The 24,074-nt window shown below is 35.4% G+C and overlaps 1 protein-coding gene across 1 annotated transcript in view; it reads left to right on the forward strand.

Annotated features, from left to right (window-relative positions):
* Positions 1–24,074, forward strand: part of LOC103991984 (SNARE-interacting protein KEULE) — a 39,735-nt gene that overhangs the window by 12,715 nt on the left and 2,946 nt on the right. The window contains exons 9-17 of the mRNA XM_009411534.3: positions 7,881–8,075; positions 8,186–8,269; positions 8,357–8,452; positions 8,571–8,647; positions 12,258–12,354; positions 16,812–16,937; positions 17,029–17,124; positions 21,456–21,572; positions 21,663–21,740. Coding sequence (XP_009409809.2) covers positions 7,881–8,075; positions 8,186–8,269; positions 8,357–8,452; positions 8,571–8,647; positions 12,258–12,354; positions 16,812–16,937; positions 17,029–17,124; positions 21,456–21,572; positions 21,663–21,740 — 966 coding nt within the window. The remainder of the gene's footprint in view (positions 1–7,880; positions 8,076–8,185; positions 8,270–8,356; positions 8,453–8,570; positions 8,648–12,257; positions 12,355–16,811; positions 16,938–17,028; positions 17,125–21,455; positions 21,573–21,662; positions 21,741–24,074) is intronic.

Raw genomic sequence — 24,074 nt, forward strand, 5'->3', positions numbered from 1 at the left:
CTCCGGGACTTTATTTTGCTTTTTGCCTTGATCGCTATCGTAGTTAATCTTGCACACTTAAAACCTACTTCGATCTAGACAATTATTATAAGACTTAAATCAAATATTGTCTGGCATGTCATTGGTTCATCGATGCTTCGTCTGATTTTTCAGCGCATCGTCTTCTCTAGCAGCCTATTGCCCAATCGGTCAGTTGACCTTCGCAACTTCGATTTTCTTGGCGCAATTTCCGCTCTTCTTGGCCCGATGCTCGAACCCATGGCCTGAAGCCTTCTCTTGATACGTCGACTGATCCTCCGGCTCGATGTCCAATCTTCTGACATGTTCTATTCCGGCCCAACATGATTCTTTCTTCCTTAATTGTCTCTCCCTGATAGAAGCTTCCTACGTCACTCAAAACACAGATCAAATCATAAACATTATAAATTGGTTTCATCATCAAAATCCGAGATTCAACAATCTCCCCCTTTTTGATGATGACAATCAATTGATGAAGGAGTTAACTTAAACTCCCTCTATCAATATACCATAGTGATAGAACTCTTGGATTAAAAAATCCAAGCATCATGTCATAATAAAATCATGCATAACATCATACTTCTCCCTCTTTGTCATTAACAAAAAGGAAAAGTTCAACTATCAAGTGTTTAGACATACAAGTTCAAATCATTACATAATCTCCAGTTTTATCATCATGCAAGTTTTATAACATATAGCTAGCAAATTTGTTCATCATCTTACAACATGCATAATCACCAAATCATCATTAATTTTGAAGATATGCAAGATTGTAAATTTTAGTATGTACCAAGGCATGGTATATACCAAGGCATGATATGTACCAAGGCATACTGACGGTACACTGTTATGACCAAAATGAGTTGAAAAACCTCAAAAAATACCTGAAAAATAGAATAAAATTAGAATAGGATTTTTAAGTTAGAAATAAATATAAATTATAATTTTAGCAAAAATAATGTAAATTATGAAAGAATATTGCCACATATCTTTTTCGGACTTTGAGGAATAACTTTGTGGTACGTTCCAGATCATCCTTCCATTAATATTGAATTATCTGCAAAAAAAAATATTTGAATTGTTAGATTATTTTTTATACAACTTAAACTTTAATATTTAAATGAATTAAGTAATCAATCGATGGATATGCTTTGTTCTACTACCAAAAAGAACGACGGGACTCTACGGGCAGTGGATCGGGGTCCTCAATCCTATGTATTTATATATCAATATAATATGTTTGTCGGACTCAATCTTGAAATTGATCCCTTGATATAGTGTACTGATACACCGTATACCATTAGTGTATCAATATGGTTATAGTCGTAGGTTGATCGTTATGAACCACATGTGTTTGAGGCGACCCTTAAGGCAATGACGAATATGACATGTATTGGTGTAGAGCATAGTGAATGTTAGAACTTCTATTTTCGCTACTGATCTATTGCTTTGTATCGTTAGATCGATCATCATACTGTTGCTCGGAGAAGTATGAGCAACTATCACCGTACTATTGTTGGCCGTAAGATTCTCTATAATACGACAACTATGAATATGATGAGCTTCGCTCTGTATCTACATCATGTAGGCTCTACTGTAAATATTTAAAATCATCCACTAGTTGCTTCTTCCCTTTCCGTGTATAAACTTGACCAGTACCTCGTCGAGCTTCATGATCTGAATCTTAGGTGGCATATGTAAAATATTGCTCCTCCGTCCATGCACCACCCTCAAATTATGTAGACGGGACTATCGGCTCCTCGGCATCGCTGCCATCATCGGTTGAGACATTATTGTCCATGTTGTTGTTATGTCTCTGGACCAAGTGAGTTGTTGAATATGATTGCGAAGGTGTCTCGTCGCCTAAGTGGATTCTTTCTAATGGTGCAGTTGATGATATTGCCTTCCCTTTTGCCTTTGCCTTTGTACGTTGGTGGACGACTGTGATGGTTGGGTGTCTCTGGTTCCTAGAGCAGTTTGACTCAATCTTGTTCGACTCCTTCCGTCACGTTTTGACCGAGGGGGATTTTTCTCCTGCTGGGGATGTGCTTCCTCTACTTCTATTTGCCTCAATAATAAAACACAAAGGACTGCCTCATTAAGTAGAGGATCCTCTTGGTTCTCCGCCACTTCAACCCACTCTAACATCGACTTTGAATCTTCGTTATAAAATTGGAGATCAATGGGATCAATCTCTGATTCCTCTGGTTCCTTGTCCAACTTGGCACATCACAACTTTAGCCGCATATTATAGTGAACATATACTAGTTTCTCCAACCGTTTATATGATAATCTATTGCGGACCTTCATGTGAATCAATGCGAACGTTGACCAAGTACGTTAGATGTCGTTGTCTGTGAAAGTACATAGACGACAACCTTCTTTAAATTTGGCACGTCCTCACCAAATTTTAGCCACCACTTGATTGCAAAAAGATATAAATAAGATTTTATTAACATAACAAATAATTAATATCAAATATAGTTTATAATCAATATGTGTGTAACATTTCCTCACTAAGATCCATATTGTAACGACACGATACAACTACAATATTTGAGAATGAACCAATTGTTTCTCGGAATAATCGACCCTCCATAATAGCATCGGTTGCATCAGTAGTATTTGACACAATGATTTAAATGGCGTTAGGAGCCAAAGTCTCATAACGTTTAAGGCGCTAGGCGCTCGCCCGAGCGAAGCGAGGGGCTCCCAAATATTATAATTAAAATAATACAACTAAATAGAAATATGCTAAACATGTTTATGAAGACATATTAGAATTAAACTGCTTTGTACACTTGTCATTAATTCTAAAATCTAATATATAATTTTAAAATAATAAAGATTAGAGATTTAACAATCTACTATTAACAATATATATTATTTACTGTTAACAGTAGTTAAGAGGGGAGAAAAAAACCATTAATAGTAGTATAGGGAGAAAAAAAATAAGAGAAAAGTGTCACTGATGGTTAATAGTGGGGAAGGAGAAGGTAGTGGTGACAGAGGAAGCTACAGACGACAACAGCAATGACGGAGGAAGCTGCGGACGATAGCTGCGACAGCGGCAAAAGCTGCAGATAGCAGTAGCGGCACCGACGGAAGCTGCGGACGACGATGTTGTGGACGGAGGAAGCTTTCGAAGTGTACGTCAATCGCGGAGGAAGCTACGGTCCTCTCCCTCAACGGTAGAAGGAACTGCCAACGGTGGCGGAAGGAAGCTACAAATGAAGGCTAAGCTATCGGACCTATTCATCGGCGACAGAGAAGGCCTCGGTCTACTGCGTTTGCAGCGGAGGCAACATCGGAAAGCTTTGGCAACGGAGGCAGGAGCGCTCATTAGAAGGTAGCGGTGATAGAGGAAGCTACAGACGACAACAGCAACGACGGAGGAAGCTGCGGACGACAGCTGCGACAGCGGCAAAAGCTGCATATAGCAGTAGCGACACCGACGGAAGCTGCGGACGACGATGTTGTGGACGGAGGAAGCTTTCGAAGTGTACGTCAATCGCGGAGGAAGCTTACGGTCCTCTCCCTCGACGGTAGAAGGAACTGCCAACGGCGGCGGAAGGAAGCTACAGACGAAGGCTAAGCTGTCGGACCTATTCATCGGCGACAGAGAAGGCCTTGGTCTACTGCGTTTGCAGCGGAGGCAGCATCGGAAAGCTTTGGCGGCAGAGGCAGGAGCGCTCATTAGGGTTGATTGCTCGGGGTCGAACTACACTTAAAAATCTGGTTCGGTTCAACTATTTGAGCTGGGCACTCGCCCGAGGTGCAAAGCGCTTGGGTTCGAGCGAGCGCCTAGGTAGTGTCTCATTGAAGTGTGCCGCCTGGTTCATTGTTGAGGCACTTGGGCCTTGCCTCGCCTTGCCTCCCCTCGCTTGAACGCCTAGGCGAGTGTCGAGCGCCCAAGCGCCCATTTAAATAACTAGTTTGACAAGACTCGATATATAATATTTCTTAGTGTTGACAATAAATCTGATTGTGTTCTAAGACCATACTGAAATTGAATTGTTGGGTTTAGATAATACGCTGCAAGACATAACTTTGTTAGTATAAATTTTTTATACATCAAAAAATTATGAATTAAATTACACCGAATATAAATTTATGTGCATTATGGATATCTTGGTCCATATAAATTTCAGTCCTATGATCGATGATATGTAAGTATTGGTCGGCCTTAGAATAATCTTTGATTGTTTTCTTGACCTCCTCTCTTGCTATAATCAACATATGTCTAAGTTAAGGTATTTATGGATGCTTTTCCATATCGACCTTACAAAAGACAACGTAAAGTGGTTCTGCACCTTTTATGATTTCATTTATGGTATCCCAAAATCTAGAAGAAAGAATGGTCTTTTCCATCTTTCCATTGCTCGATCTCGAATACCTGGATTCGGGCCATTCTTGTGAGGTGACCATTGACTTGAGGACTTGCCTCTTTTGTTGTATTAACTTTAAGACAATGAAATTTATAGCAAACTGAGTGACTCTAGGTCTGAGTATCTCATCATTTAAATACTTTTGCATTAGAGAGTGGACCCAATGATGATTATATATAAACTTTGTGATCGATTATACTTGAGCTACATAATATCCTACTTTTTTTCTTTTATATATACATTATCAATCCGTATCTGTTTTGCTGTTTGTGGAGGATAGGCTTGCGGATCAATATCAATAATATCTGGTGCGAACATCCTGCCAAGTTCTCTCATAAAACCACGGATTCCACCATGCCTCATGCTATCAGTTCGACTTAATTGAGTAGGGGCAATTGGTTGCCTCATGCTGGTCGACCTCTAGTTTTCTTATGGCGTAGATCCACTGTCATCGCCATGCTTCCATTGTGAGTCAGATCGTCAATGCCTCATTGCTTCCACGTACATATATTGTTGCTCCAGTGATGCATGAATACTAGCTTTAAGATTCGGGTTGATCTCATCGTCGTGACCCTTATAGTCGTCATAAATTGGTTCCTGCGTAGCCTTATAATATTCTTCCTCAACTTTTGCCTTCTTTTTTATTGTATCTATCATTTATAGACCTTTGTCGGGACCTTCTTACATTTTGCAACATCGTGATACCCGTCGGCCAAATGCATCTTCACTTGGGTGATTCCTCCACCCTTGCCAATGTAGTTATAATAAATGCATTACCAATGATTACGGTTTTCGTCTATCTTTTGGGCATGATCCCAAGCGTCATCATGTGTTTGTTTCTTTGGTGTTATGTTCCTACTAAATTTAAATCAAATAAGCAGGTTGCGATTATCCCTAATTTAAAATACAAGGTGCAAATTATACGTAGAATTGATTGAATATCATTAAATCATCATTAAAACCACTAATCATAGTACTAACATAGTTAATAAACCCTAATTAGTTCTCTTTCACCGTTATAAACATGTCAAACACCCTAATAGGTTTTAAAGACATTGAATTGACTCAATATTGATCAAATTTTGATTAAATCATCATTAAAACCACTAATCACAGTATTAAAAAACTTAATTAAAATATAATTAGCTTATTTAACCACCATAAATATGTCAAATACATAAAAGAAGCATTAAATACATAATTTTGATGATATCATCATTAGATACACTAATCACACCGTTAACATAGTTAATTATCCACTAATTATTTCTCTTTCAACACTATAAACATATCAAACACTCTAATAGGCATTAAAGACATTTAATTGACCAAATATGGGAGAAATTTGAATTCATCATAATTAAATATACTAATCATAGTATTAACATAGTTAATTAATTCATAATTAGTCATCTTTCATCGTTATAAACATGTGAAATACTTTAATAGGTATTAAAGGTATTGAATTGATTTAATACCGATCAAATTTTGATTAAATCATCGTTAAAACTACTAATCACAATATTAAAAACTTAATTAAAACCTAATTGAACCTATTATACTATCACAAACATATGATCCAATCCTTAATATGCATGAAATTTAAAATTTTAACCTATTAAGTGTTTAATTTCAAAAAAATCAATATTAAACACATTAATCACAACATTAAGGATCTTAATTACTCCCTAATTAACACTATTCTACCATAAAAAACATATCAAACAACATATTACATATTAAGTCATACACCACATACAATAGGCTTAATCATCTCATAAATCAATAAAATCTAGAAAGAGAATACATACTTCTTGATTAGAGTGTTCTTCCTCTTAACCCACTCAAATTAACCTCCTAAATTTGATCTAATTCATAAATCATAGTTTTGTTGAGTTTAGGAGAGTGAAAATATGAGAATAAGAGAGAGGTGAGTGAAAAAAGTTTGAGAGAGTTTAAGAGATTGAGAGAGTGAAATGAGTTGAAAGAGGGGGAAGGAAAGGGTTTAAAAACCCTTTTTTAAGGCTAAAATGGTCAAATTGCCCATTTGAAATAGGGTAATCTCAGCTCTTGATTGATAATAATCGAACTCTGACCGTTACTAATCGGTACAGGTCGGTAATAATCGGATTTCGACCATTATCGCTCGGTATAGATCCCGTATCGTCCAATATGGGGTTAAGACACCAGTATTGCTTGGTAGAGTGCGATCCATGTACCATTATCCTCTCAGACTAGTATATACTACCCGTACTGGGCGGTATGCATAGGTAATGCAAACCTTGCTTTCATGTACACTGGTGCTTATTGTATTAATTATGTATTCTCTTCCAAATTTGCAATTCATAACTAAGATCTGCTCTCTCTAATATAATTATCTCCATGTCATGAAGATTTTTGGATATATATATATATACACACACATATATATATATATATACACATATGTATATATACATATATATAAATATATATATGTATATATACATATATATAAATATATATATGTATATATACATATATATATATACACATATATGTATATATGTATAAATAAATAAATAAATATATATATATATATATACATATATATATATATGTATATATACATATATATACACACATATACATATATATATACATATATATACACACATATACATATATATATATACATATACATATACATATACACACATATATATATATATATATATATATATATATATATATATATATATATATATATATATATATATATATATATATATATATATATATATATATATATATATATATATATATATATATATATATATATATATATATATATATATATATATATATATATATATATATATATATATATTACAAGGCATAAAATTCTGTTTATGCTACAATAGATGAAATGATTGCCATGCAGAGTAATGAGATGAGGAAATTAAGCTTACACAACAAAGCTTTTTGCAATGTTATCCTTGGACAACATTTAAATGATTACTTTCAGCATATAGATATCAATCAATTTGGCATTTAAAATAATTCTCATTGTTCAGTTGGTATGTTTTATGTATTAAAGATGAAATATTTGCTTCAATTTCTTTGTGAACTGTTTTATTTTCCTGTTTTTCTTCATTTTATGTACACGTTTTTCCTTCTAGGCTATAATCTTTATCTTGATATGTTTCATTATTGTTGCCTTTTGTTTGTTACTACTTTTCAAAAAACTATTACATGTCTTCTTCCTATTATCTAGATCTATATTCTTTGAACCTTCTTTGTCCTTCTCAGTGATGTCCAGTTTAGACTAATGTCTCAACATAGTTTAGCCTTATGTGAAAGATGAATGCATATTTATTTGCATATATGTGCTGATAAAGCTACATATTCGTATGTCTTTCAAGAATGAATGTAAGTTTGTACATCTAGCAGTTGCTTGTTATTAATGATAATTTTGTTTCTGATTCTGTTCAGGAATTTCCGTATGTGCGGTACCGTGCTGCAAAGTCATCATTAGATGCTTCTACAGTGACAACACTTCATGATCTTGTCCCAACTAAGCTTGCTGCTGGAGTTTGGAATTGTCTTTCTAGGTATAAAGCTAAAATTCATGATTTTCCCCAGAGGGAGACATGTGAGTTGCTTATTGTAGACCGTTCCATAGATCAGGTACAAGTACATAAATAATATTTAGGCTGTCCTGTTGCTTTTTGACCATCCTATGATCTTTAGATTGTTTTCTCAATTTTTACACCCATTTCTGAAATCTGAATCTATAGATTGCTCCAATTATACATGAATGGACCTATGATGCCATGTGCCATGATTTGCTAAACATGGATGGTAACAAATATACACATGAGGTGAGTATTCATTTCCAATCTTATACATCTGGTGACTGGTAGGTGTTCTTTTGGATCATGTGGTTGTAATGTTTTCGTTTGATGAAGGTGCCTAACAAAACAGGATCAACAGACAAGAAGGAGGTGTTGTTGGAGGATCATGACCCCATTTGGCTTGAGCTTTGGCATGCACATATTGCTGATGTTAGTCTAATGATCTGTCTGTTTATTCTTGTTTTTCCTTGGTTGATCCTATGCTTTGTCATTTTTGAGGCAAATTTAGTCAGTGTGCTTCATTTTTGCATGATAAATCCCTTGGCAGGCTAGTGAAAGATTGCATGAGAAGATGACAAATTTCATATCAAAAAATAAAGCAGCTCAAATTCACCATGGTTCAAGGTAACTGTCAAGTGGTTTGTACCTTTGTTTTGATAAAATTATAGAAGCTATTGGGGAAAATCACGTTTTCCATTTCAGGATTATTATTATTTTTGTGTAATTAAGATTTCAAGAATCAGACAATATATTGTGAACTCTGAGAGTGCATATGCAACAAAATAGAATGGCTTAACAGAATGCTTTTTTGAGATTTTGTCAGCACCAGAAGACCCATGACTGTAATATCAGTTTTTCATTAGGTGTGTCGCTTGGGTCTTGCACTTTTGAGTTGATATTACGTTCTCTTTCCCCCTGTATGCACATAATTATTGGTTTCTTGATTGAGTACTCTCTACTTCTCATTAAAGTTTGGTCTTAGAAGCTGCTCTTCTTTGATATTTTGGTCTTTTGAGCAGGCTCAACTCCAAGATCCTATTTCACCCATCAGCTTAATCAGTTTCTCTTTTCTCGTTAAATGATGATGACCCATTGACTCGGAATGATAATCTCAGAGGACTTCTTTGTCTGCTCCAATTGTTTTTGCCCTATTTCTAAGTATCTCTATATGAGCTTTTTGTATATTCATTCTCTTCATGTGGCTTGATTTAAATAATAAGAATTCATTCTGGGGAATACTTTTAAGGAAAGGCTGGATTATTAATGCCTTTGTCCCTATTTTGGTGTGGACCTAGACTTTATTGAGCATATTTTTATTTTTCTGTGCCCTTAACAATTCTGGCATCGGCTATTAAGAGTTATGCATTCCACTCTTCCAGCCTCCTTTTTGAAGTTTGGGAGGTTGGAGAAAAGATAAGCAAAATGTCTAGCAGGCTTCTAGGATTGATCTAATAGCTTTTGGTGCATATAGGATGAGTGAAATTTTAGACAGTTCCATTAGGTGGGTAGAAGTCTGGATGAAATTATAATAGGAGCGTTGGTTTGCTTTTTAGTTCAAGTTTTCCCATATTGATTTACTTTTTAGTTGTTTGAGAAGTTGTTTTTTTTTTTTCAAAACTAAGTTTTCTGGCTTGGTGCTTTGCCTAGAAAGAAAAAAAAAAAGAGAATGCAATATAGTGCAAACCTCATCTTGGAATAGTTAATATTCAGTAGAGACTGAAGTTGCCTCGTATAAAGCATAGAGAAGAACCTTTGCCAAAAAGTATTTAAGGTTGTTGTGATTTGTCCGACACACCCTATCTGAACACAAGTGTACTGGTAGTCAAAATACAAAAAAAATCAAAAAGACGAGAAAGGAGCTGATACCGGGTGCAAAGTCCATCTAGTGGTGATCTGATCCAAAGAGACCTGCTGGTCATTGGCTCATTTAAACTAGCCCTCGTCTTTTTCTACCCCTCTTTACTCTCTTTCACACACGTTCTCTCTCATTCTCATTTACTTCTAAGCCTCCCCTAAATCTCTCTCAAGTCTCTTCTAAAATATGACTAAAGAACATTAGGAGGTGCTCAAGAAGAACTCAAGATCCAATTCGATCTCTCTTCAAATCAAGGCAAATCCGAACCTATGCAATTCGGTTAGGGTTTATGTTTTCCCTTCCAACATTGGTCTATATCTCTTTTATCTAAACCTAATTAGGCCTTATGAAGCTAAATCAAGCCTCGAGTCTTATATGTCTAAGCTAGATAAATTATCTAGCCTAGATGTAGGCTCATCTAGACTATATCCATCGGGAATCCAGCCTAGATCATGATGGATCTCCCCTAACTCTTTGTAGATCTATCCTAGATTTGTTTGGATCTAGCCTATATCTTCACATTCTGGCCTATATCTTTACCAATTTAATGTTCATTTTATAATTAATATAAATCTAATGATTTGTGGATATGTCGACAATTCTTTTATTGAAAAATTACCCTAAAATAGCAAAGTTTCAATTGAACATGGAAACACATGCATCACATGGAGCAGAGCCATCATTGGCAGTGCCTCCAGTATGACATCAGTAGGGGCAGAGGAATAATCTGCCTGAAGCATCATTTATACATGGGATTTTTCAATATACAGAGATGTGCAAAGGTGGTTGAAGGGATAAGAAGGGCTTTTAGTGCAAAACCCGGTGTCCAGAAAGCACTATGACTATAGGAAAAGGCAAATCGAGAAAAATATAACAAGTGACATAGAGCCTTAGAGCTGCAATATGTACGAGGGTATGAGGATCATAACGATGATGTTGATGCTGACTCTGATTTTGTATCTAGCATCCATGCTTGAAATATCAGTAATTGGATGAGGAGGCGATGGGACATTGACCAATTAATTCATGGAATGAGCATGACAAACAATGGTAGTGGTAGTACACCAATTCAGTTTAGTCGATCATCAACAGTGAGGAAGATGATTTCTACCAGTGTGCAGGTATTTAATCGGAGTTCTAACACGAGATAGCTGACTTCCCTTTCTCAGTTAGGCAGCATGAGGCAGTCCATATGGGGCTTTATGAGAGGATTTGACATGAGACAAATTTCTGATGTGTTTGATATGGATCTTGCTGCCTACCCACTACATAGTGCAAAACAAACATGATTTGATGATACATACACGAAGGAGAGGAAAGAAGACACTGTAAAAGCAATTATATGGTGGTTCAACTTTCACCAAATTCCACATAAGCAGCACAAGACCCTTACCACTAAACCAAAGTGTCCTCTAACCAAAAGGCAAATCCCCACACATGACCTCACACCATAAGATACATGATACTTATCTAGATAAGGAGGTCCAAGAGCCTAAATACTGCATTAAATCATTCAAGAAGCAGTAGGGTCTCTTTCATGAGGCCTTGTATTGTTGTATATCAGATAGAAACTATAGCATAAGTTGAAATAAAGTCAGTTATAGGATACTAGGTTTAAATATGTTCTTGTAGTATTCATATGTTACATCCAGTTTTATATTAAAATATCAAGCATTGTATGAATGACTCACTTGATTGTTATAATCTGACTTCATATATTTTTATTTATTTATTTTGTTGATGTTGCTTTAGTTCTTACTTCTTAGAACTTAGTATTTTTCTTCAACTTTTGCATTCAGTTTATTTTGACAATTCTTTATTATTACTAAATAGTGCTAGCGTATGCATCTTCATACCTCATACATGCTGTCATGTCTTGGCTGCACGAACACCATTTCTGCTTTCTGAAATTTTGCTCCTTGGTGTCATTTTGCGTGAGTTGAACATTGTTTATTTTGTGACCGTTTTTATTGATAAATTCAAATTATCTATATGATCTGTTGCCAGCAGACTGCTCTTCATTCTGCTTTCATATTGATCTTCACTATTGCGAACAGCTCTTGTGGTTGCACCAGTCACATGAAAGAATGAGATGATGTAGTGACTGACATGGCATCCAAAACTGGCATGAAAACTAGCAATTGCTTATAATGTCAAGTACAATTGACATTTAAGTATCTAATGCTTATACCTTCATGCTTTTATGACATCCAAATATGCATTTAATATTTGACCTGTGTTAGCCATAAAATGAAGCATTCTTATGATGTATTTCAATTGTATCTTTATGAATTATGAGACTTGAGACATGTTTTCTGCATCTCCAAGTTAGCTTACTGAGATACATTGCTTATTTATCTTTTTTTATTTGTTACTTAGAGATGGTGGTGAGCTTTCCACTAGAGATTTGCAAAAAATGGTTCAAGCTTTGCCGCAGTATACTGAGCAGATTGACAAACTTTCTCTCCATGTAGAGGTTGTATCTGTTTCATAAAGATATCAGTGAGTGCAGTATGTCTTATATTATGACTAGTGTGAAAACCTCGATTTTATATGCTTAGAACATTTTCATCCTTCTTCAAGAACATGTTTCTTGTTGGACAGATTAAGTGACTCTGAACCAAGAATGTATTATGATCATAAGTAACTTGAATCCCTACCTTTATGAAGATTAAAATAGCATATATGGCCTACTTGTTATCATTCAATTTTATTTGATACTCGACCTTTAGCTCTTGAAGCTTAATAAGATCGATTGTAGTGGTAACCATGGTTTGATGTATTGGGTACCTGATCCATGTCAGACCCTGGCTGGACTGGTAATATGTGATATAGTTTTTGAGGTTGAGAAAACAAAAGGAAGGACTGTAAGCCTTGTAGCACATGTAGATCATTTGTAATTGGACGTTTTGCATGCCGATTCACACCCATGGTGACGGCTGGTCCTTTTACCCACTCATTGCCCATGTGAGCAGCATGAACTTAGTCACCACTATCTCTCAGCTGCTGTTGAAAATTTTGGATCACAAGTATTTCTACCAACCTAGTCCACCTGGGCTTCTATAGACTTTGGTTAAGTCTCCATCTACATGATGCACATGTTGTGGATGTGGAGCTATAACATGTTATTGTTGATCACTAACAGCAACATCTCCACCTTTGCCATTCTCTCCTTGTGTCTTTCTTGAGATGTTGTTTGTCCCTCGACAGACATCTCCTCCCATACAGGAGAAATCTACCCTTATCACTGAATTAGACATGTAAGCTACTAGATGTTGCATTTCATTGCTTAAGTTGTCCAAAAGAACTACTCGAACCAAGGATGGATACCTTGGCTATTCCCAAGTTTTGATAATTGGAAGTTGGAGGAGGCAGCACACTGTTGACTCTTTTATTAATAGTATAAAATATTAATCTTAAAAGTAAGCAATGAAAGCCATTTAAGGCAGCTAGACAGGAAGACAAAAGTTGTCGCAGACAACTCCACAAGTGGAGTGACCTGCTTACTTGTTCTTGTCGTGTTTCCAACTACTTCAGGTTCCTTCAAATGCCACCCAAGGCTTCTCAAGTGGTGAGATACCCTATATTCTTCCTTTTTAATGTCATCTACTCCATAATTATCACAGAGGTTTGTGCTTTGATAGTCCTTGCATGTCGTGAATCCTACATTGGTAATGTATGAATGACCGCATGTGTTGTTGTCATGGATTTTTCAACATTACAAAATTTTATATAGTGGCATAAAATGTTCTAAACAAATTGGAAAAGCTAATGTGCTAGCATTGCCATGAGTTGATAACTGAAGAAAATGTGAATCGTTTGGTACATTACAAGCAGGACTAACAATTACAAACCTTCTATGAGGTTGATGTGGTGAATTATGGTGTTTCATGAGGTTTGACCACGATCAGAAGCTGCAATCATCTCACAATGGTCTCGAGTCTCAAAATATGTACAATTCATTGGTTACCATGATAATGTAGCAAATATTGCAAAATGCCCTTTATGAACAGATTCATTCACATATGTTAACACTGTCAATTGACTGTCCCAAACTAATTTTTTGATTCAACAATTGGGGTTAGATTAAGATTCTGGGTTAAAATACAAAATGATCAGTTGGCCCTAATGCTATACTTTTTCCCTTTTCTTTCCTCATATGCCTTATTACAATTCATCTCAGAGAGGAAAAACAAGCATTGGTCTACCTAAAGCAACCTGTATTTTGTCTGATCCATCAGTAGTCCAACAAGCTACTTTATCCAAGATAATGAAGTATATTTTCTATAAGGGAAAATCTAAGATTCCTGTTGTTTAGATTTTAACAGAGTCAAAACATTTGTTTGAAAGGGTATTTATGGATGGTTCTTACCTTATGAGGGGTGTTCATGACTTGACTTCTTTTAGGTAATCATGATATTTACAATTATAGAAGCATTTCTTTAAATTTTATATGATTGGTGCGTTACATATGAACTTTTTTTGCTTTTCAATACTTTTGTTAGAGTTTATCTTATTGCCCTTAAGACGAACACAGGAGTGAATTTTGTAAGTACGGTATACTTACTGCCTTAAAAAACATAAGAGTTTATATAGCTTAAAATTAATTTTCTAACAAATAAAAGAACTTTAAAATGGCCTATTTCATGTTGTTTTCCTTTATTGGAATGGTACTCTTGTTAAGGATAATGAAATTAAGGAAAGATAGAGAAATTATTTTTATAAATTATTTAATGAATATTCTATATAGAACTTAACTTTAATGATAAATAATAATGTTTGATCTAATAATCATAGATTTATTCATAAAATTAAAGTTAGTGAAATAAAAGATACTTTAAAGAAGATGAAAATAATTAAGAGTATGGGACTTGACGGTATCCCTATTGAGGTTTGAAAAAGTTTAGGGGACAAGAGAGTAGCTTGATTAACTAACTTATTTAACAAGATTATGAGACTCGGAAATATGTCTGATGAATGGAGAAAGAGTTTTTTAATGCTAATTTATAAGAATAATGGTGACATACAAAATTGTTCAAATTATAGATAATTAAAATTATGAGCTATACTATGAAACTTTAGAAAAGAGTTCTTGAAAGTAGGATAAGGCTTGAAATAAATATCTTTGAAAATTAATTTAGTTTTGTGCTTGAAAGATTAACCATAGAAGCTATTCATTTGTTAAGGCAATTAATGGAAAAGTATAGGAAGAAAAAGAAAGATTTGCATATGGCTTTTATTGACTTAGAGAAAGCCTATGATAGAGTTCCTAGAGATTTATTATGATAGGTTTTAGAAAAGAAAAGTATATCCACTAATTATATTGAAATTATTAAGGATCTATATGACAATACAGCGATAGTGTTAGAACTATAGGAAGCGTGTCTAGTGAGTTTTCTATTAGCATAGGATTACATCAATGATTCACATTAAGTCCTTATATTTTTACATTGATAATGGATAAATTTACTATTCATTTACATCATAGACCTCCTAGTATATGTTATATGATGATGATATTGTTTTAGTTGGTGAGAACCTACGTAGATTAATTATAAACTTGAGCTATAGAGGCAATCCTTAGAAACTATATGTTTGAAATTAAGTAGGACTAAAATTGAATATATGAGATATAATTTTAGTAATATTAGGATCGACAGGAGAATATAGTTAAGTTGAATGGACAAGAAGTTTCTTTAAATAAAATCCTTAGGTATATTGGATCAATTATTCAACAAGATGGAGAGACTAATGAAAATATTATTCATAGAGTAAAAATATGATGATTAAAATAGTGAGAGGTATCAGGAGTCTTATATGATCATCGAATACCTTTAAGCAAGGTTTGTTGTACCACGGCATACCGCTCGGTATGGGTGGTATATATCGATCCAAAAAGGGATCGACATGGGTGGTACATCGGTATGCCCCCATGTACCATATGTTCGTATGCTCGGTACACCTTGGTATAGCTTAATACGTACCATACCAACAGTTGATCGGTACATCGGTACAGACTGATAAGGAGAACTATGCCTTTGAGGGTAAAAGAAAAATTTTATAAGATAGTTGTGAGACTAATAATGCTTTATGGATCTGAGTGTTGGGCGGTTAAGAAACAACATATAAAAAAAGCTTGTGTTGTTGAGATGAAAATGCTGAGATGGAAGTATGGAATTACTAAGATAGATAGGAAAAGAAATATTTTTGTTCGTGAAAAGCTAGGTATTGCCTCGATAGAGGATAACACAAGAAATAATCGTTTAAAATGGTATGGACATGTAATTAGGAGATCTACGGATGTGGTAGCTAGAAGAGGTGAATTGATTATTGTTAATGGTATGAGGAGAGGTAGAGGAAGACTTAAAAAAAAATTTAATAGAAACTATAAATAAAGATCTAAGTACTCTAAACTTAACTAAATATATGACATTTTATAGATCTCAATGGTAGCAAAAAGATTCATGTAGTCGATCCCAAATAGTTGGGACTTATGGTTTTGTTGTTATTATTAGCAAGGTTCGTCTTACCGTAACATATCACTCGGTATGGGTAGTATGTATCAGTCCAATAGAGGACCACTATGGGTGGCACATCGGTATGCCTCTATGTACCATGTGTCGATACGCTCGGTACGACTTGGTACAACTCGGTACATACTATACCTGTAGCTGGTCGGTACACTGGTATGGACTGGTAAGGCGAACCATGGTTGTTAGAGTGGTACTCTTGGCTATAACCTAATTTATTGTGAAGTTTTTTGCTTTGGAAGTAGGGTCCTGTATATTTTCTTTCTAGTGAATTTTGTTTAATTGCCTACTAAATTTTCAAAGGATTTGTTAGTAGGTATAATGAGGGAGCAACTGTAGTAAATGCAATATTGTGGAGGATTATATCAAATGTCTTTTATCTAATCTTATGCAACTTTTGCAGATTGCTGGTAAGATTAATGGAATAATTAGAGAACAAGGTCTTCGTGAAGTTGGACAGCTGGAACAAGATCTTGTATTTGGAGATGCTGGGACCAAAGAACTAATTAATTTTCTAAGGACAAAGCAGGTTAAAATGTCAATTCGATTGTTTCACATGTTAACAATTCCAATTGTCGGTTTAATCATATATAGTCTCTTTAGTTGCTTTTCTTGTGCAGGATATCAGTTGTGAAAATAAACTACGTCTGATGATGATTTATGCATCCATCTATCCAGAGAAGTTTGAAGGCGACAAAGCATCAAAGTTGATGCAAGTGAGTTGTAAAATTAGCTCTCAATAGTAATGGCATACAGTTCTGGATTCTTTAATAGTGTTTGATTTGACAGTTATGATTCTCTATTGTTCTTTTCCTATTGCATATTCTGTTAACTGAATATTGTTGCAGATATTTGTTTCTTCTAGCATAGTTTATTTTGGTTCCTACCTAGCTGTAAGACGAAAATATCAATGTTACTGGCTTTAGGAATAAAGTTTAATATATAATGACTATTAGAACCGAGGATTTGTTGTTTGGGGTACCAAACCCATTTCGGTGATTTGGTTGGACCGGCATACCAGTCAATACTGGTGTAACATGTATGTAGGTATCGATGATTCAGAGGAAAAAAAAAAGGAGAAGAGGAAGAGCACGTGGAGGAAGAGGAGGAAGAAAGGAGGAAGAAGAGAGAGGTGGACGAGGAAGAAGAAGAAGCGATGGAGAAGGAAGAAGGAAGAATAGGAGGGGAAGAAGTGGGAGTGTACTTGGGAAGAAGAAGGAACACGGTGTTGGCAGTGGCAACTATAACCACATCGTGAAGCAGCGATGACGATAGTGGTGTGAAGCAATGGCAACGACAATGACATTAAATGCAAGAAGAGGGCTCGCGTTCATGAGACCTAGTTTCTATTTTAGTATTTTTTCCTTTTTCAATGTTGAGTTCAATGGGTCCTTTCGCTATTTTAGGTTTTCTTATTTTTCTTGAGTTGGACCAGGCCGCCCGATATAGGGGTGGTCTACATACTAGTTGACGCCCCGACCGGTACATACCACCTGTTTCATATAATTTCAGATGATACAACAATCCTTTGTTAGAACTACTGCACCCATAAATTACTATTGCTTCGAGTTGTTTTCATACTATATACATTATTTAAATGTATTTCACAGTTATGCATTTTTATTTTTTCTGCATATTGGGTGATTTCCATAGAAAATAACCATCTTTTGGGTATTTTTCATTCAGTACCCATTATTTTGCTTTTCAAACAGTACCTTAGTTTGAAAAATACTTAAATTACCTCTCAAAAATTTTCTTGCTTGTTGTAGTGTCTTGATCTGTTACAGTTTTTTTGGCCTATTACAAAGTTTTGGCCTCCACAACAAAAACATTGTAAAGCCTACTTGAAAACATTGTAAATGAGTCAAATGAAATCAAAATATACTATAAATTATTTGATCTATCATACTATAATTCAAATAGTTATTTATAATAGTTTAGGAACAATATCACCCAAAAAAAATAAAAAATTGACTTATTACTGTGTTTTGGCCACCATAGTAAAAAGTCCTACTCAAAAACACTGTAAATGATCTAAATGAACTCCTAACTTCAACCAAGCTAACTACAAGCTTAGAAGTATAGTATTGTAATGGTTCATGAGTAATGACAACCAAAGTGACACAATATGCTGTTACTTATAGTGTTTTTCAATAGCATTTACAGTATTTTCAATACATCAATAGAACACTATAAATACTATTGAAAACTATTGTAAATGAGCCTAATAAAAACACCGATTGTTGAAAACCAGTAAAATAATGGGTGAAAAAATTTGACGAAAAAACTTTGAAGGGTATTTTTCAAATTAGGGGTATTGTTTTGGAAAAAAAAAAGAAACGATTCCTTTTGGGAAATACCTAAAATATGGATATTTTTAAGGGAAATCATCCTTGCATATTCTTGCTGACTGAATAATGTTGCACTTGTTTATTTCCTATGAGAAAGTTTATTTTGATCAGGGTTTGCCTTTATGGGTATCAGGTCCATTTCCGCAAACTACTAAAACGGTATTTACTGGTTTGTATTGGTGTACCAACACAATATACTGGCGCATATCGGTGGCTCGATGATGAAGAAAAGGAAAAAGAAGTGGAAGGAGCAGTAGAGGAACAAAGGAGGAAGGAAGAGGGAAGAGGAGGAAGAAGTGGAAGAAGAAGAAGAAGGAAGAAGAAGAAAGAAGAGGAAAAGAGCAACGGCAACGTACCTAGGAAGTAATGATAGTGAGGTGCCACCATCTTACGCGATGGCGAAGCGACAGTGGCAACAATGGAGAAGCAGCAATGGTGATGCGACATCTTATGTGAAAGCGAAGCAGCAGCGATAGTAGAGGTGAAGCGATGATGGCGAGGTGGTGGCACCTTACGTGATGGTGAAGTAGCAATGGCAGCAGAGGCGAAGCAGCCACGATGCGTGAGAAGAGGGCTTATGTTCGCGGGGTCTTAATCTCTTGTTTTTTTCTTTTTTATACTGATTTGGACATGAACCCACCATTTCTTTGGATATTTTATTAATTTAATTGGACCACCCGCTACAAGGTGGTCCACTTATCGGTCCCCTATCGGACCGGTGCATACCACCCGTACCGGGTGGTATACCGCAGCATGGCAAACCCTGATTTTGATAGCTAGCCAGCTACTTGAGGACATTTAATTGGTATGACTATTAGGACTGCTGCACCTATGGATTCACCTGCTTCTAGTTGTTTCTTTTAGCAGCCATCTGTTTGTTGTTTGCTGTGTTACAACTTAAAAAGTCAAAACTTTGTACATCATTTTGGGTGACATTATAGTGCAGTGACGTAGGCTACAAATTCATGTTTAATTATTCTCAAATACATGTTTTAAAGATCTATAAACACTCAGTGCAGATATTGTGTTTCTCCGACTCTAATATGCAAAATAAGCTACTAGTTCAATTATATCTAGAAGATATTACTTACCAATTATTCTTGGAATTCCTACATGACCATCTTGAATCACTCTAATAAAATAAATTGAGAGAAATAGGTGAATTTTGGGAGAGATTAGCAAGAAAATGAGTGATAAAGAGAGGATGTGATATAAGAGTGAGGTGAAGAAAGGGGCTTGTGTGAGCTTTTTATTGCCACCTACAAAGCCCCATTGGGTAGCCTTACTTGATAGGTAGTCTTATGGCTTTGTAGATGGCTCATACCAGTGGTACAAGGCCTGTACTAGGTGGTACACGTAATACTGGGCTTGAACAATATGGTTTAGCCATTGGATTGCCTTACTCAAGAATTAGGCTTACTGCCCAGCATAAGCCTCCTACCGGGTTGTCACGGACTTAGCTGGAATTACCTAAGTCATGAGGCACCCTTGCGGCCAAGACGCTAACTGAGCTTGAGTTTCCTAAGTCGCGACGCACCCTTGCGCCAACTTCTCGGACTTAGCTAGGATTGCCTAAGTCTTGAGGCGTCTTTGTGACATATGCTTCTGCAAAGGTTCAGCCTAGTTGCAACCTCATACAAGTCTCGAAGGACCTGTAAAACAGAAAGTTGATTAGATTGAAAACGAGCGATGGACAAGTCTCGACGTCTCGCAAAGAGGGAAGTTTTACAAGCAATTCAGCAAGCACCTTGTGTGCATAGGAGAAAAGAGAGAGAGGAGGAAAATAAGGACTTTAGAAGGTAGAACGAACAGTTGCAAGTCCACAAACAACTGCTCATCGAGTGCCGGGTGCGAAGGCAAGTTCCCATCAAGAAAACGTGCGAACTTGTGAAGATTGTTCAATACCCGACAATATACCGAAGCCCCATCTAGCCCTGTGCCAAAATCTAACCGAGATTGGCCGATCCCAATGAAAATGGCCTATTCAGATTGGAATTAACCAAATTACGAACTATGATTTTAACTGCTCAAGTAAAAGCAGTTTGGGAAAGATGGGATGCTCCATGAATACTTTGATTGCTACCCAATGGATAATATGGATATTTCGTTGGATGTGATTTAGCATCAAATTTTTGTTAAAATTATATTAAAATAGTTGATTATTTCATTGTAAGTCTTTGATACATTATCTTTGTTTGGGGCATTACTTTCAAATTTTGTCTGAACTTTATTCCTTATGACTAGTTAACAAAAATACTCGTAAACTTTAATTATGTTGTATACCTATTTAGCTAATGCTTAAAATGAATGCTAAAGATTATTAAAGTAACAGCTTTACGGTCATAAATATTCTTAAAGAGAATTTGAGCAGTATGTTTGAAAACACTGTAATTTACTGCACTTTGGCTTATATTGTTAATGTAGTTAACAAAATAAACAACTAAGCCAATATATCCTTTCAAAATATGGTTTTTTTTTCAGTCTGTACACTGAATATCCACCATGTCTCAGAAGTATATCCTTAACAACAGTTGTTTTATGTGTATCTAAGATTTTGCCTGCTTGAAAATTGTATTTTCTTTTTGTGAAGCATCATTTGACCTCAAAAAATGTTGATTTATGAACTTGATATGAAATTCTTCTATGCATCCATGATATCAGCTAGTTGTATCAAATAAACTTCTCTGTTTTTACAGCTTGCACAACTTTCATCTGATGATATGATTGCTGTTAATAACATGTGCTACCTGGGAGGTTATGGAACTAAAAAGACATCAAGAAGTGGATTCACCCTCAAATTTGATGCATACAAGGTAATTGCCTCTGTTTTTGAGATCATGTCTGGCATGAATTTTCTTTGCAACTATTTTCTGACAATAGTCCTTGAATTTTTTGGTTATCAGAAGAAGCATGCAGTGAGAAAAGAACGAAAATCTGAGGAAGTTACATGGCAGCTATCTAAATTTTATCCGCTGATAGAGGTATTGTTATGTTGAATAAGAGCATTTTATATGATGCTAGAATATCTTAATTTTAACTAGTCAATAGATTAAGTTGGACTTGTCTTTGTTACTCATTTATAGCCTCAGTTGCATGATATTTAAGTCTTCAGCTCAGCTTCGATTAGTCATAGCTGTCTTAAATTTTTGCTAGTCTAATTCTAGTTGATTTTTTCCCTTTTGATTTACTTTGTCTTGTTTGTGAATCTTTAAAAAAGTCCAGTCTAATTCTAGTTGATTTTTTTTTCCTTTTGAGTTACTTTTCCTTCTTCATGAATCTTAAATGAAATCTTATTAGAGTCTTGCTTGCTTTTTACTGAAAAATGAACTAGCTTAACCTCTTTTTATTGAAGTCATTTCCTATTCTCCCATGAAAACCACTTGTGAAGAGAGATTACCTTCTTCAAGCATATGTTTCCCTTTAATTATGGTTTCTCTGTGCTTGCAGACGACCAGCTGAAGTCATAAAGATTGTCATTTGAATATTACTTAAATAATGTCACTCAGTCTGCTGGCATCAGAAAAGATATCATTAAGTCTGCTAATATACATCTTGATGCAGAAACAGAAGAAGTCGAGAATAATGAGGGAAAAGGAGTAACTTTAGAATCATAAGGAGGTGTTGCTACGAAGCACAAAGATTTGTTCTATGTTGGTCATATATAGGGCCCAATTGGTTGTTTAAGAACTGGGATTCTGGAAGAATGGGAGTAATCACTTTGTGAGATCAGACAGTCCAACCATTTACTGGAAATAAATGGACGCATATTTGCACTAACTCTTTTGTCCTTTGGTATCCAATATGTCATATCCATGCATCCAATATGAATCATTTGAACACACCCCTAACTCCCAAGTTCTTATAAGCATACTATTATTCCTTTTATAATGGTTAACATTGGACTCAGCAAGATAATGGGATCTGATCAAGTAACAATTGTAGAATTAAGATAATGATCTACTTTTCATGACTTGTCCTTGTGCTGGCCAGTAGTTGGTTTGGGTAATGCTTTGGCTTCCAACTATGCCAATGTAATACAAACTGTTGTCGATTGAAATGTAGAGAGAGAGAGAGAGAGAGAGAGAGAGAGAGAGAAGACTAACTTGTGGAGTGTTGAGAGGTACAAGGAATTAGGAAGAAAAAGGGATTTTAGGACGATAACATACTGTTTTGTATCTCTTTAACTTACATGGGTCGCTTTGGGTCAACCATCATGATTTGGCTTGGAGTGGAGGGAGAAGGAGGTGTGGACATCCTACTAGAGACAGAACCAAACATAAAAAATAGGTTAAAAGAGGAACCATGGACAGAGGTGCAGATTTCTTCACTTGCACAGGGCTTGAGAACTAAAACGCCATTGCAATGGTACATTCCAAGATGGTAAGTATGTGACATCCTTATATAATCGATGATCTATATTATGCCAAGTTGGCAAGATGTGATTGAGAAGACGGTAAAAAAGCCACTATGAGGAGGATGAAATTTGATACATAAAGAAATTGCTTGATGATCTCTGCAGGTTAGTTTTGATTACCTACAAAGTTAGCTTAAAACTAAACGACAAAGACCTAATTTGGAAAAAGTGATAATCAAGGTATATAATACCGTACCGTATCGGTGTTTCGAGGTTGGCTCAGTATGGTACGGTACCGTGTACCGAGCGGTACGCTAGGGCGTACCGAGCGGTACACCTAATTTAGGTGTAAAACCCTCCGAAAATACAAAAAAAAAATTTAGGATAGGGTTTTTAAGTTAGAAATAAATATAGTAATAGCATAAGTTTAGCAAAATCAATGTAAATTAGGTAAGAATAGTATCACATATTTTTTTTAGGCTTGAAGAATATCTTGTGCAAGGTTCGTATTTCAGTCCATTATGGATTGTTCTTATGTAAACATACATGTTGATTAGAAAGTTTTTCCTCTTAATCTTTCCAAATTCATCTCGATTCAATTTAAAAATCATTCTTTTGTAGAGTTTAGGAGAGCACAAATGTATAAAAAAAAGAGTTTAAGATAGTATAAGAGAGTATGAGAATGTAATGTAGTGAAATAGGGGGAGAAGAAGGATTTAAATACTATGAGAAAGGGCTCCAACGGTCAAATTTGAGATAGTATAAGAGAGTATGAGAATGTAATGTAGTGAAATAGGAGGAGAAGAAGGGTTTAAATACTATGAGAAAGGGCTCCAACGGTCAATTTGACCGTTGGAGCATTGTATCACTGTTACCGAGCGGTTTTAAATATTTCTTCATCTTACTGTAGCACTGCTATAGTGTAGCACTGTAGAACTATAGCACGTTCCATCCGGTAGCG

This window comes from Musa acuminata, chromosome BXJ2-7 (assembly GCF_036884655.1).
Source record: "Musa acuminata AAA Group cultivar baxijiao chromosome BXJ2-7, Cavendish_Baxijiao_AAA, whole genome shotgun sequence".
Classification (NCBI taxonomy): Eukaryota; Viridiplantae; Streptophyta; class Magnoliopsida; order Zingiberales; family Musaceae; genus Musa; species Musa acuminata.